General features: G+C 47.7%; 6 protein-coding genes across 6 annotated transcripts; 5 read left to right on the forward strand and 1 right to left on the reverse strand.

Annotated features, from left to right (window-relative positions):
* Positions 1–415: 415 nt before the first annotated feature.
* CNBF0500 (hypothetical protein) lies at positions 416–1,033 on the forward strand (the record flags this gene model as incomplete). The annotated part of the gene is made up of 2 exons (XM_769792.1): positions 416–564; positions 613–1,033. 2 exons carry the CDS (start codon positions 416–418, stop codon positions 1,031–1,033), a joined length of 570 nt encoding a protein of 189 aa, XP_774885.1.
* A 2,024-nt stretch (positions 1,034–3,057) lies between these two features.
* CNBF0510 (hypothetical protein) lies at positions 3,058–3,444 on the forward strand (the record flags this gene model as incomplete). The annotated part of the gene is made up of 2 exons (XM_769793.1): positions 3,058–3,366; positions 3,418–3,444. 2 exons carry the CDS (start codon positions 3,058–3,060, stop codon positions 3,442–3,444), a joined length of 336 nt encoding a protein of 111 aa, XP_774886.1.
* A 2,113-nt stretch (positions 3,445–5,557) lies between these two features.
* CNBF0520 (hypothetical protein) lies at positions 5,558–7,447 on the forward strand (the record flags this gene model as incomplete). Its single annotated transcript, XM_769794.1, has 6 exons — positions 5,558–5,606; positions 5,668–5,811; positions 5,876–6,104; positions 6,162–6,241; positions 6,291–6,362; positions 6,417–7,447. 6 exons carry the CDS (start codon positions 5,558–5,560, stop codon positions 7,445–7,447), a joined length of 1,605 nt encoding a protein of 534 aa, XP_774887.1.
* An 875-nt stretch (positions 7,448–8,322) lies between these two features.
* CNBF0530 (hypothetical protein) lies at positions 8,323–11,600 on the forward strand (the record flags this gene model as incomplete). The annotated part of the gene is made up of 7 exons (XM_769795.1): positions 8,323–8,827; positions 8,972–9,414; positions 9,467–9,581; positions 9,632–10,053; positions 10,107–10,472; positions 10,521–11,111; positions 11,361–11,600. The coding sequence occupies 7 exons, from the start codon at positions 8,323–8,325 to the stop codon at positions 11,598–11,600; spliced, it is 2,682 nt and encodes an 893-aa protein (XP_774888.1).
* Positions 11,601–12,076: 476 nt separating this feature from the next.
* Positions 12,077–13,468, forward strand: CNBF0540 (hypothetical protein; the record flags this gene model as incomplete). The annotated part of the gene is made up of 1 exon (XM_769796.1): positions 12,077–13,468. The coding sequence occupies one exon, from the start codon at positions 12,077–12,079 to the stop codon at positions 13,466–13,468; it is 1,392 nt and encodes a 463-aa protein (XP_774889.1).
* Positions 13,469–14,154: 686 nt separating this feature from the next.
* On the reverse strand, positions 14,155–16,486 carry CNBF0550 (hypothetical protein; the record flags this gene model as incomplete). The annotated part of the gene is made up of 7 exons (XM_769797.1): positions 14,155–14,188; positions 14,258–14,387; positions 14,550–14,664; positions 14,722–15,029; positions 15,078–16,015; positions 16,065–16,223; positions 16,278–16,486. 7 exons carry the CDS (start codon positions 16,484–16,486, stop codon positions 14,155–14,157), a joined length of 1,893 nt encoding a protein of 630 aa, XP_774890.1.
* Positions 16,487–16,808: the final 322 nt, after the last annotated feature.

Consider the following 16,808-nt stretch of genomic DNA (forward strand, 5'->3'; position numbering starts at 1 on the left):
CGCCTCTACCACGTTTCCCATTTCCTTACCGGAATCACGGGTTTTGCTCTTGGCGCCGTTCCGTCTTTAGAGCATGGGCCAGCACGAGCTGTGCTTTAGCCGTGAAAATTTAAAGAGATGACCCATCGACCACGTTCCAGCACATTCTAGACAATGCTATTTCGAACAAGATCGACAGAGAACGCGTCAGACGACTGTGTATAGTCTCAGTGCGAGTTGGACATTCGAAAAAGCACGTTAGGTATGGGATATTCTCGCTTAGCGATGGGATATTGTTTGTGTATACGTTGTATGGTCATGTGATATTTCAGCCGGCGACGGGGAAGTGAAGAAGATATATAAAGAAGTGAGTTTCTGACCGAGGTGCGTCCCACCGGACAAAATATTCGATCACACCGCAAGAATCACGTACAACATGTCATCCCAACCTAACCCTACTTCCACATTCCCCACCATCATTTGGCATCCTTCGTTCAACCCCTCTCAAGGGTTCAACAGTGCTAGCATTGATTCTAATCAAGCTCTCAGACCATGGTTGCCTTCGCCTCAAGTCTCAAATACCAAGTGAGCTTAACTCTGCTTTTCAACTGGCCATGTCTAATTTCTCCATAGCTCTGATAAGTTGTCGAGCCTTTCCCTCGACGATCAGTCCCATCCCCAATCACACCCCCAATCCCAATCCCAATCCCGACCCAGCCAATCCACACCCCAACCTCCATCCACATCTACCAGCAAAACCCGCCAGCCCCAGGCATATGTTGCATACCCCGAACTTACCTGCCTCCACTGTCTCGGCGCTAACCCCCCTGGCAAGCTCGGGTATGTGGTCAGCTACGTCCCAGCCGATGCGTCCGGCAAGCCACTCACAAATGACGAAGGCTGGCACAAGGTGGAGAGAAGAGATACACAAGAAGAAGAGCTTCCGGAAGGGACTCGATCACCCAGTGCATTCCAGGCGGCTGAGATTTTGGGGGACAAGAAGTATGTGCCTGATGGGGCAGAGGATGATTTGGTTGGTGATATGGTAGAATAAACATGGGAATGGAGGACGGCGTATCCGCATAATGTACTTAGCCGAAAGGTTTGTGCCTGTACAGTAACGCATGGACTTGATTGCATTGATCAATTCTTTTGCTCACTCAAGATGAGACTGACTTGTTGGCTTTACTCAGCTATACTAACGGCATAGAACAAGCGGTATGTAGAAAGATAAGCAAACGAGAATGAGAGTGTTCTGTATAGCGACAAAGGACAGGCAGTGCAAACATCGCTATGCGACGAAAAAAGATGAGCGCGTGAGCGTATGTATAATTTGTACAAATGATCCGGCGCCAAGAACAATCAATGGTCGCTGATAATATACGTATACTCTGCGCTGCGCGTAATTCATTTGTTGTCCATCTCCTTCATCCAACATAGCTAAAATAATGATAAACTCATGTGCTGATATGGAAGATATGCATATTTACTGTCATTAGTTCTTTATGGTGCAGTATTGCATTGGCCGAGCTACGAAAATGATATCCCTTAACATAACAAATGGTAACAATACGAGAAATGTCTTCCCAGTGATGTCGACGAGGCCATAAATGGCGGATCAAAGTAACAGCTGATGACAGTTTATGCTGAGATCGTGGCTGATGAGTAACCGATCCTGTTATCTGTCAGGTATACTTGATCGACTGGACTACTGGGTCCTGAAGGAGATATGTCGGGGCTTAAGGAAGGAAAAAAAAAAATGTAGTAGTAAGTGCATTTGTTGTTGTCGTTGGTCGGTCATCATCACACCTTTTGTCACGCACGGCTTGCCCGATTGATAAGAATAAAGTAAGATGCGAGAGGTATTACTTCGACAAAGATACGAGGCTCATGTCGAGTAGGGTTCTTGAACGGAATTGATGATAGCCATGATGAATTTTTACGAGCGAGTGAGCGGTATGGTACAGCACGAGATTGAAGGGGAATGAAGAAGATGAAATAATTACTTAAGACTTCAGATCAAGCAGATCCCTTCTTTTCCCTTCTTCTACTTTTGTACTACCCCACAGAGCCTGGACAACGGCACTTGTGTGTGGGCCTCTCAATCACTTTTCACCACTCGCCTTTCTACCCCTCCTGCTCTTGTCCTTGTTCCTGTTTGCCCAGATGATAGGTGACTGATGAAAGGTAAATAGATACGTTGTCGATCCCAAGTCAAAGTTCAGCCGTGAGCCGTAAAAAAGTGTCAAATAACAGAAAACGGGAGATCGCAGATCGCATCCTATATAAATTAATTAATGAAATAAATGAAACAAGAGAAGATCGTCAGGTTCCCCCGTCTTCTTCCCGGTCACCGCTAATAATTCCCCTTGATTCAAGGCGTAATTACGATTCTTTATTTATAAAGTCCAAACCGCCGAGGACAATTACTAGCTGATATAAGTGGCAGGTATAGTAGTAATTCCCAGCAAACATCAAGCATCCACCGGCCACCTTCATTAGCCTTGGATGTCTACATACATTTGTAATGCCAAAATGTAATGAAGAATAATAAGGTTTGAGTTAGGGTTTGGTACGGATTGCATGTGCTGATTTATTCGGTGCCTGGTAACGGTCAGGCGATGATTAGCGTTGTTTTAGACAGGGATGTAACAAAAAGCTACCAGCCATAAAAACAGCCTGAATACCATTATGCCCGAGGGTGTAAACCTAAGTTGTGGCTGCAGGTTGTATATATTATTGATGACGAGTACTGCGAAGGGTTAATACGGAAAGTAGTACAGCGAAAGCAGCAGCGGCCACTTTTCCACGCTCTTTACAACGTCCCGCACAAAGGAGAATAGTGGAGCGTCGAAAGGGACGCAGGGGTTTATCTCTACTGCACCTCCAGCACGCTGTCTATCAACCATCGTTGTAAATACATTCGCTGTGAATACACGCTCAGGCCATCTGTGTGAGTGACTGTGATCTGTGAGTGATTGTGTTTAAAAATGTCGGATGGTCCGTGCGCCTGCTAGCCTTCGAGAAAGATTTGCTGAGGTGTCACCTTTTATTATTTACTAACATTAACAAAAGCTCATGTCCGCCCACGGCCACCCCTCCACCTCCTCCCAGCAGCCGCACCTCTCCAATATCCTCGCACCAGCCAGCCAGCCAGCCAACACTGAGCGAACGGAGAGCGAGGTACGAACCAGAAACAGTGCTGCGGGGAACAAGAGATTGACTTTGCCTGCTGTCCAGATCCAAGCAGATGATGGTGGCGGAGAGGGCGAGCAAGGCCAGAATGCAGACCGGAGCGATAGTAGCAAGGGTAAGGAGAAGGATAAGGAGTATGACAAATGGATACAGGGGATTGACTATGCTTACGAATATGTGCCTGTAACTCAGGTGAGTGGGATACACATTCTCGTCACAATCGCATGCTGACTCTTATCCCAGCGACGTCAAGGAAGAAAGAATATGTAAGTGTCTTGCTGTCGTGGTGGCTTGGGTTCCTGTTCCTTTCTCTGTTTTTTTCCTCTCTTGGATTGGGCTTTGTTATGAATGGCTTCGCTAGGTGATGGACGCCAAATCTACCTTCTCTCTGGAAGCTTTCAATGAACGGACGATTATTACCACATAGACTTGTCAATTTGGCCTTGCTCGTGAGTTCAAGTCCAGTTTGCTTCTCCAGAGGATATTCGTTGCTCATCTACCTCGAGGTCACGCGGGACTGCTTTTTATCATTGTCACTCTTTCACACCTTAACTTGTTTTGTATCACAAATTATCAATTTTGAATTCTCGTCGCGGTTAAAAGCGTATTCGGCAATTCTTATTTGCACTGCGTTGTTTTCACCATCGCGGACCTCATTCTCTTACCAGGAAAGCCGGCTCTGAAAGAACGGGAATCCTACGTTTTCGCCTCTGCTTCTATTACTTGTTCATTAGTCACTCAGTGTCACCGGCTTTCCCTGTCAACTTATATATCATGACCTGCGTACATTCGCAGAAATCTACAGCTTCGCCCGGTTTCCTTTAGACTGCAAGATCCTCTGGACTACGATATTAAAAGTATTCGAGGCAGCTAGTTCTGACGATGGGCGAATTGGGAAACTGGAGGACTTTCAAGAGACTTGTCGTCGTATTCTCCACAAGCTGAGAGCAAGATGTGGGTCTCAGTTCCACAGAGATTACCTGGGAAGATTACTGATAACGAATCAGACTGTCGAACGCTGTTGAGGGCTCTTCCTTTGCGCAATCGGATCCCAGCCCTTTCCATTTGTAAGGCTCGCACAAAGCTTCCCGACTACACTATAGTGTCTGCCCTTCACAAAAATGAACCAAATGAGATTCTTCGCCCGAGGGTCATCTAGCATACCACAATCCACTCGTACGTCTGACGAAAAACAATACTTCGCGGCACTATATTGGGCTCTCACATTACGAGTGCTCGCCTTTATTTGGATCGGAGTCCATTTGCTGTGAAGTCAACTCAAACCGTCCATCGGAAATTCGCGCGATGGACAATGGTCTATTTGTGCAGATCGTTTCAAAAGCCCGCAAGATGTTTTGTGGGATGTCACTTTCCCTCTCCTCTTCAGCCCGGCGAAAAGAGGTGGTGGGGTGATAGAGGGTTGGAGGATTGGATGAGGGCTGTTCGGTTATTATTCTGAACCTGACAATCCCACGGTGGATCTGTCTTAACACTTAAAACCCAAGGATGTTTTATGAAACATGTTTGCATGTAGGTGAGTATGCATTCTGAGGGTTGAATGTGATCATTCTACTAATGTTCAACCACAGAACCACATCGCCAAGGCTCATTACCTCTTCGCCTGAAACTTCTACACCCACAGCATGTGGATTCGCGGACACCGTTCAAGGATTTTGTCCAACGTTCGATCGCCGACACCTATCAAAAATCACCGGACACCTTTGATCTCCACATACACACAATTGTATACACAAAAACAGTCACTCCTACGTCCATTGTCCTTTTTCTCGCTTTATCAGCCCTATACTTTCCCCTGCATTGCCCCGCATCGCAGTAGTCTTCCCGATCTTATCGCTCCTTATTGTTCTTTTAGGGTCCTTTTGAACACACATCATCCTTGATAGTTTCGTTCATCTATTACGAAAGTACCCAAGGACGTTGTTCTTTGTGCTCTTTGTGTATCGCTCGTCTTTTCGTTGGTCGAAGTGCTGTAAAGAGTGATTTCCAAAAAGTCTTCAGGCTTGTGCCTTTAATTACCCATTCCCTGCTTTATTTTGCTTGTTCTTTTATTTCCTTTTTATTCTTCTTCTTCTCTTGCCTCATGGTCCATCACTCACAATTAACGTCGAATGGGGCTGATCAGATGTCTTTTTACGTCTACCCACCACCTCCACCGCCCGGCTATCAACTTGTCTACGTACCGCCCTTTCACACTACCCACTTACCACGCCAACGTCCTTGTTCAACTTCATCACTGCCGACTACACCTTCCAACCCTTACCCTCCCCATCTCCCCACGCCATCCTACACGCCAATGTCAATACGGCACTGTTCCTCGGTTGCGACGGACCATGATTGTATACTCAGAACATACGAGCTTACCATGCGGCAACAGCCTGTACAGGCAAGGATGTGTGGGATTGGAGATAAATGTGAGTTTTGTGCGGAGAAGCACTAAGGGAGGGGGACGGGATTGCTAACTGGCTTGAATAGCCGATCGACGGCCAGTGGATCCCACGCCAATCATTCAGCTGAAGGTTATCGACCCGCAAGGCGATGATATCACCTCAATCGATCCTCAGACTAGGCAGCAGATCCGAAGGCCGTCCGGTTCTGAGGGCATGACATATATGCAAAGTAAGCCCAATTAATCCTTATACACCTCAATCCGGCTTGTCTCATGCTGAAGTTTTATACGCAGATCCATACTATTTCTTATTCGCTTGCCTTGTCGGCGGTGAGGAACAGGAGGACGAGCTTCATGTTATTGATGATGGCAAAACCCGATTCCTAACCGGGACACCTGTTTCTTCATTGTATCATCTTAAGGACTTGGATAATTCGGATGCGGCCTTCTTTGTGTTCCCTGATCTTGGTGTGAGGAAAGAGGGGAGATACAAGTTGAAATTGACGTTGTTTGAGATTGTCGAGTGAGTTATCTCAACTCACCCTACCGCGCTGGGCATGCTGATACATGTCGCTCGCAGTCAAGAAGTATATTACTGTACCACAATGTTCACTTCTACATTCTCTGTGTACTCAGCCAAAAAGTTTCCAGGAATGTCAAGTACGTCGCTCAATGTCAAGAAGAGATGATTGTTGACGATGTAATGCAGAAGCTACAGATTTATCGGTATCATTCGCCGAGCAGGGCCTCAAAATTCGAGTCCGTAAAGATCCTCGCCAACGTTAGTTCGATGCTTCTTAGTGGCATGTGAGTTTCGGCTGATGCTGATCAGCAGCTGCGCGTGCAACGGCATCTTCAAGTGGAAAATCGAAGCGGAAGAGTGATGCGCACGAATCAGAAGAGGAGGCGCCAGCGCAAGGGCAGTCCAAGAGGACCCGAGGGCTTTCGATGGGTTACCCCGGACACGAACAACGTTTCCACCCTCCTCCAGGCGAACACCATTACTACCCTTATCCTCCCAACTATCCTCCCCCGTCCGGTTATTATCCTCCATCAGGTCATCCCATGCCTCCCCCACCACCACCTAGTGCATACGACCCTTACCGCTCTCATATGTCCCGTAGCGGATCGCCGTACTCTTACCACCCACCTTACCCCCCTTACTCTGCCCCAGGATATCCACCACCTCCATCAAGTAACTATCATGTCAACTCTGGCCGTCCGTCTACCAATCCAGAATCAAGTCCAAGTAGACATCGCCACTCTCTGCCTCCTCCGGGATATGTTCTGGACCCCCGCCCAATTCCGTTGCCTTCTTCTCATGGCCACCATGCGTACCCAACATCATCTGGTATGGGGTACCCGCCATACCCAATGCATAGCGAGTCCTATGACCGAGCAGGTGTGCCATGGGCTCAGGAGCGCCGTCCAACATTGCCGCCGCCACCACTTCCAGAATCTGCGATGGGCAGACCTGGGTCTCGAGGAACTGGTCATCATTCGACCCATCCTTCTTCTCTTCGTCAAGGGGTTTCTCCACTCGAAAGCCCAGGAAGACTTCAGTATGCTCAAAGTCCCGATATGGGATCATACAGACCATTATCGTCTGCTAGCACCAGAGAAGGCAGGGATGGGCGAGAAAGGGAGAGGGAACGTGAACTACATAGGGGATCGCCCGTCATACTGCCTCCGATCACTCGATCACCAGTTCTTATTTCACAGGGTCTGCCATCCATCACCGACCCTCGAGAGTCTCGGGAATGTCTGAATCAGAGTGAGAGCAGGGCAAGCGTGGGTGGAGATTCTGGGTCTCGTCCAAGCAGTTCAGGCAAAAACAAGATGGGATTGGGCAACCTGCTGGGTTGAGAGAATACTGAAAAAGGAGCTGTGTCATTTATTGTGATATAGTAGAGCAAATAGAACAATGATAAAACTGCATACCTTAGTTAAGATGCATAATAGTGTGGTCCTCGCCGAACCGAACCAGACTGGACCAAAACTACATCTTGTCATCACAACTTCCTCCACTGTGTACATTTCCAGTCAAGGATATAGTTGGCCCTGTCTTAGTTCTCGAACTTGACCGCATGACTGACCTCTCTTCACCATTAGATTAACAACTCTTTCCCAAGCATCTGCGGTAAGAAATATCGAAACGGGGGCATGGCGCCGCGACGGACGGAGATATCATATTTTTATCATCTTTGGCACTGGCTTCCCAAGCCAAGTTAGAATGTTGTAAAAAGTCATAAAAAGATTGACGTGAAGGAGGGATCGCAAGCATATCTAGGACCCGGTTCAATTGGTGCGTTGGATGTAAAAAGGTAGGTATAAAAATAACAGAATTTCAAACGAAGAAGAAATTGCAACGCGTTGGCTTTATTCGTTGCAAGGTGGTAATAATAAAAACAATTAAAAAAGTGAAGGCTCGACGGGATTTGAACCCGCGACCGCTAGATAAACTCCAGTTCACGACCTCGAAGTCTAGAATGCTACCACTGCAACACAAGCCCTTCATCGTAGTAAGCTGCTTTTCCCTTTATGTATAGACGAGTACCGAATATGTCAAAATTACATAATGAACGCGTCGCGTCTGGCCATCACGATCGGTGGACTGGACCGGACTCCTCTTGCCCATGGATAAGATGACACTACCCTATCAATAGTTGTAACTACCGTCAACCCTGCCCTCAACCCTCAAATATTCTGTCCACTTTCCGTTGGCTATCCTATCGCCTAATATGTCAGTCAAAGATTTGACCGCCAATGACATCCGGAGCAATTTACATTCCAGCCTACCGAAAAAAATCCTTCGAGAGGCCTATGTCTCGTCCCTCAGCGGAACCATCCAACCTTCTGGTTCACCAGCTCCAAGGGTAACCTTCACCATCAAAACTGAATTCGCAAGGTCTCCCAATACCTACGAAAGACAGGAGGTAGTGAAAGAGGCTTTCGTGATCAAAATTGAGCTGTATTCTGCAGAGTGGCACCCTTTCAATGGCAGTGGTAAGCCAGAACCTCGAAAGGCTCGTGCAGTTAAGAAGGATCTTGAGAAATCCTTGGAAACTGTTCGCAACCTGAAGACTCGATTGGTGAAGGAAATTGATTTGGGAGAAATGAAAGTTCTTGATATTCAAACTCCAAAACTGAGTGACCCCAAACAAAAACCGTACACAGATGTAGTTCTGGCTGGTGTTGGGGGATTAACTCTCAAGTTCAATGATAGAACCATCAAGATTATCAATGGTAGGTCATCACTACCTTCAAAGGCTCTTGAACCTTGAAAAGACGGTTAATGAACGCATTCAGAACCCAAAATTCCTATGACTAAGGTCCACTGCTCTCGTTCTTATTCCGGCGATTCACGTGAACTCCTTAGGCCTGCAACAGCTATCAATATCCCAGTCGTCAAACCAGTCAGACCTCTTTCCGAATTTCAACCTCCAGACCAGCTCTTGGTAGACGCTCGTAAACGATCAAGCGAAGAATTGGATCCCAGTGCCAAACGACATCGTAGTGATGAACGACCTGCCGACTCCCTCGTTACTGCCCCAGCGCCTCCAACTGTGGTGAATTTGAGCTCAAACCTCACACCGACGAACGCCCCTTCTGTTCCTGCCCCTAGAGCTGCGTCTGCTGTAAGAAGGGTACAAATACAAGGCGATGGTTGGATAAGCTTTGGTCCTAGCGCAAATCAGCCCACGCTTCCTGCTGGTCCTCAGTCGGGTGACAATACGTCTATAAGCGGTGCTATTGGTGAAACCGGAAGTGTCACCCAACGCGCTGTACTTCCAAGCGGATCTGAACTCAATAAAGGATTTAGAGCGAAGAACGTGGGTTACATCATGTCAAAATTCTGGTTTAGAGGCTAAACATAACCATAAGGGTACTATATATCACACGCTCGAGGAGATTGCAGCTTTTACAAATAGAATGAACGGTATCGGTGCTGTAGGCGTAGTCGGTCATATCAATGGGCCCTCACCGCCTACGAGAAATGGTATGCTATTCCATATATGCTTTTTCCATAACTCATTTACTTTATGGCAGGCAAAGATTGGATTATATCTCTCGTTTTGACAGACCCTAGCAACGCTATCGCTTCTGAACAACTTGTTTTGGCGATTTTCAGAAGGGATGGCGAACTTCTCAAGAATAAATTCAAAATTGGCGACGTCGTGCTATGCCGCAATTGTTTTTCAACCAGATTCAACGATAAGTCGAAACTGAATTGTGGAAGTAACAGTGATCAGCTTTTCATTTGGCGCGGTGGCCGACAACCAATTAATCCTTCGGAATATCAGAAATATCCGCTGGGCGACGATGAGTTGGAGAGGATGAAGGCTTTATGGAGCTGGAATACAGCTTCGAGCACGGGCAAGCAGATTGTGGATGGGATGAGCGGGAAGAAGGCAAAGATGATGTATCTTGCCAACGTTGAAGTCGGGAATTTCTTCGATGGCAATGTCAAAGTAAGTCATCTGATGTTTGAATCGTGATGTGTATCCCAGCTGACACCTAAAAGATTTTGAAAGTAATCGATAACCTCAAAGAGCAGAGGCAAGGCCCCGCTCTCGAAGTGTACATTACGGACGGGACGTGCCCTGTCCGAGCAGGCCATATCAATTCCAACTTTCACAATTTGGCCTTCGGTCTGCCTCCCGAGGCTGTCTTCTGTGTCGCCATAGACGATTTCGGCAGCGAGTCAGGGATTGAGCATTTGAAAAAAGGCAGCATCGTGAAAATCCCGAACCTGCACTGCAAGATGCATCGTCAATCTGGTTCTGTAGAGATTTTCTGGGCGAATAAGGGAACAGCGACGCAGAACTTTAGAGAGAGGAAAATTAGCCCAGTAATTGATGTGGATATCAAGGCGGAAATTGAAAGGTGCGTGCGCCCAATGCATCTCGCAAGGCGTTGTAGGATGAGCTGACCGTAGATGAGTAGGAAGATTATGGAGCTGAGGGCAAAGGAGACCGCTGTAACTGGAATCGAATATTTCGATTCCGAGCCAGAACCGGAAGCGGAGCTGGAAGTCGAGCCTCAGCCAGCATCTGCAGTCCCCTCCGGAAAAGTACCAGAAACGAAACAAGCGTCCATTCCCCTCACCAATCAGACTAGTCGTCCCGCCCTCTCAACCACCGACTCTTCCGCCACTGCAATAAGCACCATCATCCCTATGACGCCCCTCGTACAACCGGCCGATTGCTGGCGCGCGCTTCATACCATCTACCGCCACCCTACCAAACACCCTCTCTCCACGTTATCCGACATAACCGAGTTCAGGGAACCAGCCAAGCTGCGAACGATTGCCAAAGTGGATGATATCTTTTCCCGGGAAGAAGTAGGCGAGAGGGAGATGTTGGTGCATGCTTGGTGCAAGAATTGTAATAAGTGCTTTCAATCAAATCTAATGTCGTGTGGAAACTGTGGAGATGTCGAAGGGAAGCAAGTGGAGTGGAGGTATAGGTTTTATCTGTTGCTTATGGATAGGCAGTCGGATTTGACAGTATTTTGCGGGGAAGAAGCAGTGAGTCATCTGTCTCTTTCATTTTTATTTGGATATGCTGGAGTCGGGATGGTGTGTTATCCGGAATGAGGAAAGACGTGAGCAAGGAGTAAAAGGAGGACGAGAAGAAGTGACGTAGCAAAGGCGCGTATAACTTTGCCGAAAGTGCGGGGTAGCAAAGGGACGTTTCGTGGTGCATAAGGTTATGAGTTATATTTTTAGCTATTGGCTAACCAGCGCGTCTTCTTCCCCGACCTGGCCCTGAAATAGGAAGAATGGTTGCCGCCACTTCCGCCGTACGAACCAACCACAAACCCCAGAGATAAACAGAAAACCAAGCAACGCCTGGAACAGTGCTGTAAGGAGGCAAGGGATATCTTGATGGGTAAAGAAGGTGATGATGGGAGGAGACCACGTCCATGGATCGATTGGACATTGGAGCCGTATATTGTCAAGTATGGCAAGGTTGTGCAGAACAGGATTTTCGGGATGAAGAGATCAGGCTACTAAGCGTCGGATAACAGAATAGATAGCAGCGGAGGTCAAGGGGAAAAGAAAGGTTGGAGGATGAGCAAATGATTCATCATACAGATATCCTTGCGTTCTGCTGCCTGGTTTCTGATGCTGGGGCTGGGCCTTTTGTACACATTTTTCTTCTACAATTGTAATAATTTTTTAATGTCCAGTTTTTCCTGTCGTTCGTCGTCGTGCTCGATACTGTTAGGGCCGGGAATCCAGAGGGAACAGGGGAATTCTTAATTTATTAAATGCAGTCCCCATGGGGATTAGAAATCGTCGCTTATCTCCATACCCGACAACTAGACATGAATAGGTGGCGATTTAGGAATGAACGAAGGAGGTTGTAATTACGTGCCTGGCAGATCTGAACATGGGAACTGATTCGGAATCCCGAACACCCGCCGTCGCGTACAAAAGACTTCCGAACAGTTTCCCCACTTTTTGCAACTCCATCTCCACAAACAACAATGCTCCAACAAGCATCCCATTCCTCTTCAAAGAGTACTCCTAGCAGCCCACGCCTTATGTCTAGCACTCCACCGCCTTACTCACCACAACGCAAAGCCAGAAGAGGCAGCGAACCTTCACCGATCATGATCGCCTTATCTGGGTGGCCGGAACCAGTTTACATTGCGAGTGATACTAGCAGCTGGGACCGAAAGAAGCAACAATCCAGGTCTGGAACAGCGACCCCCCCAGAGATCTATGACGGTGTAGGTGGGCCACGCATTATACCTCAGCACATCCCTTCTTTGTTGGCGCAAAAAAACGCTCGCCTACCTGCGAGTCAACCCCAAAATGCTCGCGCACCGGCAACGTCGGCCGGGAAAGCCGACCCCGCAAAGGTATTCCCCGCACCGGTCGACAACGATAACAATACTCCGACAAATGCTCCGAACAGGTGGAGCAGGAGTAATGGTAGGAATGCAATCAAGCCATTGACTCCTGCATATCCCCCGGCGCCTCCTGCTGGCTCCATATTTGCAACCCCGCCAGCCGCAGGCAACAGCAGCAACAGCAAGACGCCAGTCGCTCCACAATTCTCCATATTCGCAACCACCTGCCCACATCTTACAGACCCTTCCCTCGGTCCATGTCCCTTCCCGACACATCCTCACGATGTTAGAAGCATGTTTCCGCCCACTAGCCATTTGGCAAAGAGGGGGGCACAGATGCCCTTATCCCGTCCTTCACGTGATAAAGGGACCACTGATAAGATAACCGATAAACAGCCTATTCGTCCCAAGTATCTCCCACCCACCATCTTCCCATCTGTCACCATCTCTTCCATCACTCACTCTCCCACCACTATCATCCGTTCTTCGTCTTCATCTTCGTCATCAACCAAAATTAATGACAAAGGTAAAGAGCGCGAAGACCCAATTAAACGACCAAGCACCTTTGCCGACCCGCGATACCTTCCTTCATCTGCAATCCTACATAAAGGTAGAGCACTGCCTCTCGTCCCAAGCTGGTCTGGGGTATCATCACCATCATCTAGTCGAACTTCCACTCCTCGCGGAGAAAGGTCTAGGTCTCCTGCCGTTCCCACGCCTACTTTTGATCCCCCCCCTGTCACTGGCCTTGCTCCAATCAAGACTTCCACCGACGTCCGAGTGATCGATGAGAATTACGACCCGGACGGTTCTCCAACGTTCACCACGACAAATGAGTCCAACGGGAAGGCAAAAGGTAAAAGGCGACTGAGCATTTTAGGTGATGTGGAAGCAGGCATCTTGTGGAAGAAAGTGGTTGTGAATGACTTAAGGCAAAATACTTCCAACACGCCCGAAGTTGGAGAAGCAATGGACGTTGACGTGGTGGAGGAGGTGGAAAAAATGGAGAAAGTGGTCATTTAAATTTTTCTGTTTCCTGTACGCCTCTTCATCTGGTCTTTTCAATGTCCATTAGCTGATTGTTGGGTATAGTCCTTTAGCATCGGTTCCAAACATGGACTTCCTGGCATTATTTCTGTGCAAAGTTCATTTCTCACACTTTTCTCTGTCCTCGTAAGTCCCCAGTCCCCTGGTGGTCCTCCTGTCCTTGACTCAACACCATCTCCTTCTAGCATTAAAGTCCTCCACTTATTTGTCCCGTCTATCTTATTTCATCCTACTTTCCTTAACCTTGTCCATGAAAAGTCAAAGGAAACCTGCACAATGTTTGTAATAACGTGTATTCTTAACCACCCCTTTTGTTCTTACCATTCAATCGTTGTTTTTAACTCACGTGATATGATTTCTGCTTGCTTGATGCTTAATATGCTTGCTCTGCACTGTATATACCTAACTTCCAGTTTCCGTCATAAGCTGGTGCATCGTTGCACGAAATCGTTATATATATGGGGCAATGGCGCTAGATCTCCAAACCTAATAACCTTATCTACAAGCCAACTACCGTTGTACTGTTACAGCCCCCTCTAATATCTAACTTTTAGCTTACCAAAAAAATCTCCTTTGTTGCCGACATAATAAGAGATGTGAAATAACAGCTACAACGTTCATTGAGCTTCCGTGGCCAGGTTAACCCAAATAACGAAGACTCATTAAACTTCATCTGAACTTGTTCTCCTGGCCAAACTAGTACGCAGAAAACCAAAGATCAGCGCTACAGAACAACTTCGTAACCCTTCAACAACAATAACTCACATGGCACCTCTCCGCTCTTTACTCATCTTTTCCCTTCTCACACCGGCCAAAACACTCAGTACGAGGGCCAGAATGCATCCCAAAAAGGATAACTTGAATGCTAAGCCATAGCATTCTTCGCCCATTAGACCTATTTTGAAAACCGAGCCCAACGGGAAGATATGAATGAAATGGAAAAGAGGGATGGAGGACAAGGAAAAAAAGGGGCGAGAGACCAGGAAAGATGAGAGGAGAGGCCAGGAAAGATGAGAGTTAGCCGCGAGTACGTTCTGGATGAAAGAAGGATACGTACAATCGTGTGATCCATCATCAGGTAGAGCAACGCCCCCACGTTTGATGAAATCCATCATCCCCATCACCCCGCTAACGTCCGTTCCCTCGGGATCAAACGATCCTATCCGTCCAACCTTTCACAGGATTAGCAACTCGACAGAATCAAAAAAAAAAAAGCTTAGAATACTCACAGAATTAGCATCATAAACGCTCCCAAACAACACATTGAACGTATTGCTTCCAATGATAGGTGCTACCGCCGTCCAGCCCCAGTTTTGAGAAAAGTGTCTCATTCCAAACCATTCCAAAATTAACATGGGCATCACGTTGAACAATGCCCCGTACGCGAGACCGAGAAGGCTGGACACGATCCATAGCGATTGCGCATGTGTGGTAGATAAGGCAGAGAGTTGGGAGACGATGAACAAACATGCCACGAGTGGGAGGGCCCAAATGCGTCGGATTTGGAAATGGGTTTTGCAAAAGTCAGAGTACACGCCTGAGGGGTGGCCTAAGCTTTAAACTTGATAGTGGCTAATCGACTTACCGCCCAGTATTCGACCAGCACAGTTCCAAATGCTGACCAACCCTACCTGCTTTGCCTGCCACCCGCCAATCTTTTCCTTATTATACACCCTCTTCCCTTCTCTCGCCAAGGCGAGCACTACTGTTCCAGCATTATTGATATACATCAATCCAGTCCCAGAAAGAACAGCGAGGATGATGAAGAGTAACCAAAAGTCGACCGTCTTGATCAAGTCAACAGGGGAGTGAGTGAGTAGAGTCGGGGGCAAAGACGAGAGAGAGGATGAGCGGGAACGAGGTGGTTTATGGGTAGCATTATGAGACGGAGGAAGGGCGCCAAAGTGAGCGTGGGGTTGAGGATGGTCGGGGTCAGGATGAATATGACGTCCTCGGGCAGCTGGTGAACGGGAGCGAGAAAATTCCATCGATCGACTGAGCTCAAAGGAGCTTGAGCGAGAAAATGTAGGGGAGCCGTAATCACCGACGGCGACTTCTACACCCATCCCATCTCCGTCCTCGTCTTGCTCGACTTGTTCATACAGAGGTGGGCCGAGGCTTTGTTCACCTTCGGGAGGCATTGCTCTGACAATAAACGCCGCGAACAACATGGGCCCACCAGTACCGACTGTCAACAGAGCAAGCAAACCTCCCGAGTCGCCTGGCCAAAACAAATGACCGAGAGCTGAAAACAGAAATGCGCTGAGACCAAAACCGGCAAGGACGGCACCCGTTGCGGAAGCCCGTGTCGAGTCCGGGAATGATTTGGCAACTGCGTTCACACCAGACGTCAGACCTGCTGAACCGCCGCAGCCCGTAAGGAACATTGCAAAAAGAAGAAGAGATAAGCGAAGGTAAGAAGGGTCATCAGATGACGGAGAGCGAAGAGGAATGATATGGGTATAAAAAGCATGCGTAATACCGTAACCTAAAAGACAACAAAGACCCCCGGCCAGCAGCGGACTAATGACTGATAAGCAGCATTATGACACATGAAGGAACAGGAACCCACATCTTCTGCCCCTTGGAGTCGACAATCTTACCCCATACAGGTCCAGATGTGTACATGCCAAAGTTCCCAGCGAGGCCGATCAAGTTGACCAAGGTTGCGCTAATTACCAACTGACTGGCCAGCTGAGGAGCATATGCCGAGTAACCATAGTTACTTCCACTGTCCCAATTCATTGCGTTAGTAACTAGCTCGACTTGAACGAAACAAGCTCACCTTGCCAATCCAACAACAACAGATGTGGCAAACACACCTGCTCTTCTCCTCTCGACCGCTGACCACCCATTTCGGAAGGGGATTAACCGCTCGAGGCTCATTGCGCGAGCACCGGGAGTGATCTCCTTGGAGAGATGTGGGCCGTGCTGGTTTTCTGGGATGAGGCGAGTGCGCGATGACTGACGGGCGACCGTTGATGGGATTTCCATGAATAATATAGATATGGAATATGAGACAGAAAACAGAGATGACAAAAAGAATTGAACGATACACTGAACCTTTGTGTCTCCGTTCTTCCTTGCGCTTTGTTGGTTACTTATTATTTAGTTAGTGCCAGCAGCTCGGATTTAGCCGATGGAATGGTCATTTATTTGCTTCCTTCTTATTGCTACTTTATTTACGTGTATTCATTTCAAATTTCACACTACGAGTAATAAGATACATGCAGCAATAACTTCTGGGCCTGTGCTTTTGTGTACGGCCTTGTGCCTTGGGTATGGGATGAAGATGGAAAGAAGTCCTGTCTGAGGT

Source organism: Cryptococcus neoformans, chromosome 6, assembly GCF_000149385.1.
Source record: "Cryptococcus neoformans var. neoformans B-3501A chromosome 6, whole genome shotgun sequence".
Lineage (NCBI taxonomy): Eukaryota > Fungi > Basidiomycota > Tremellomycetes > Tremellales > Cryptococcaceae > Cryptococcus > Cryptococcus deneoformans.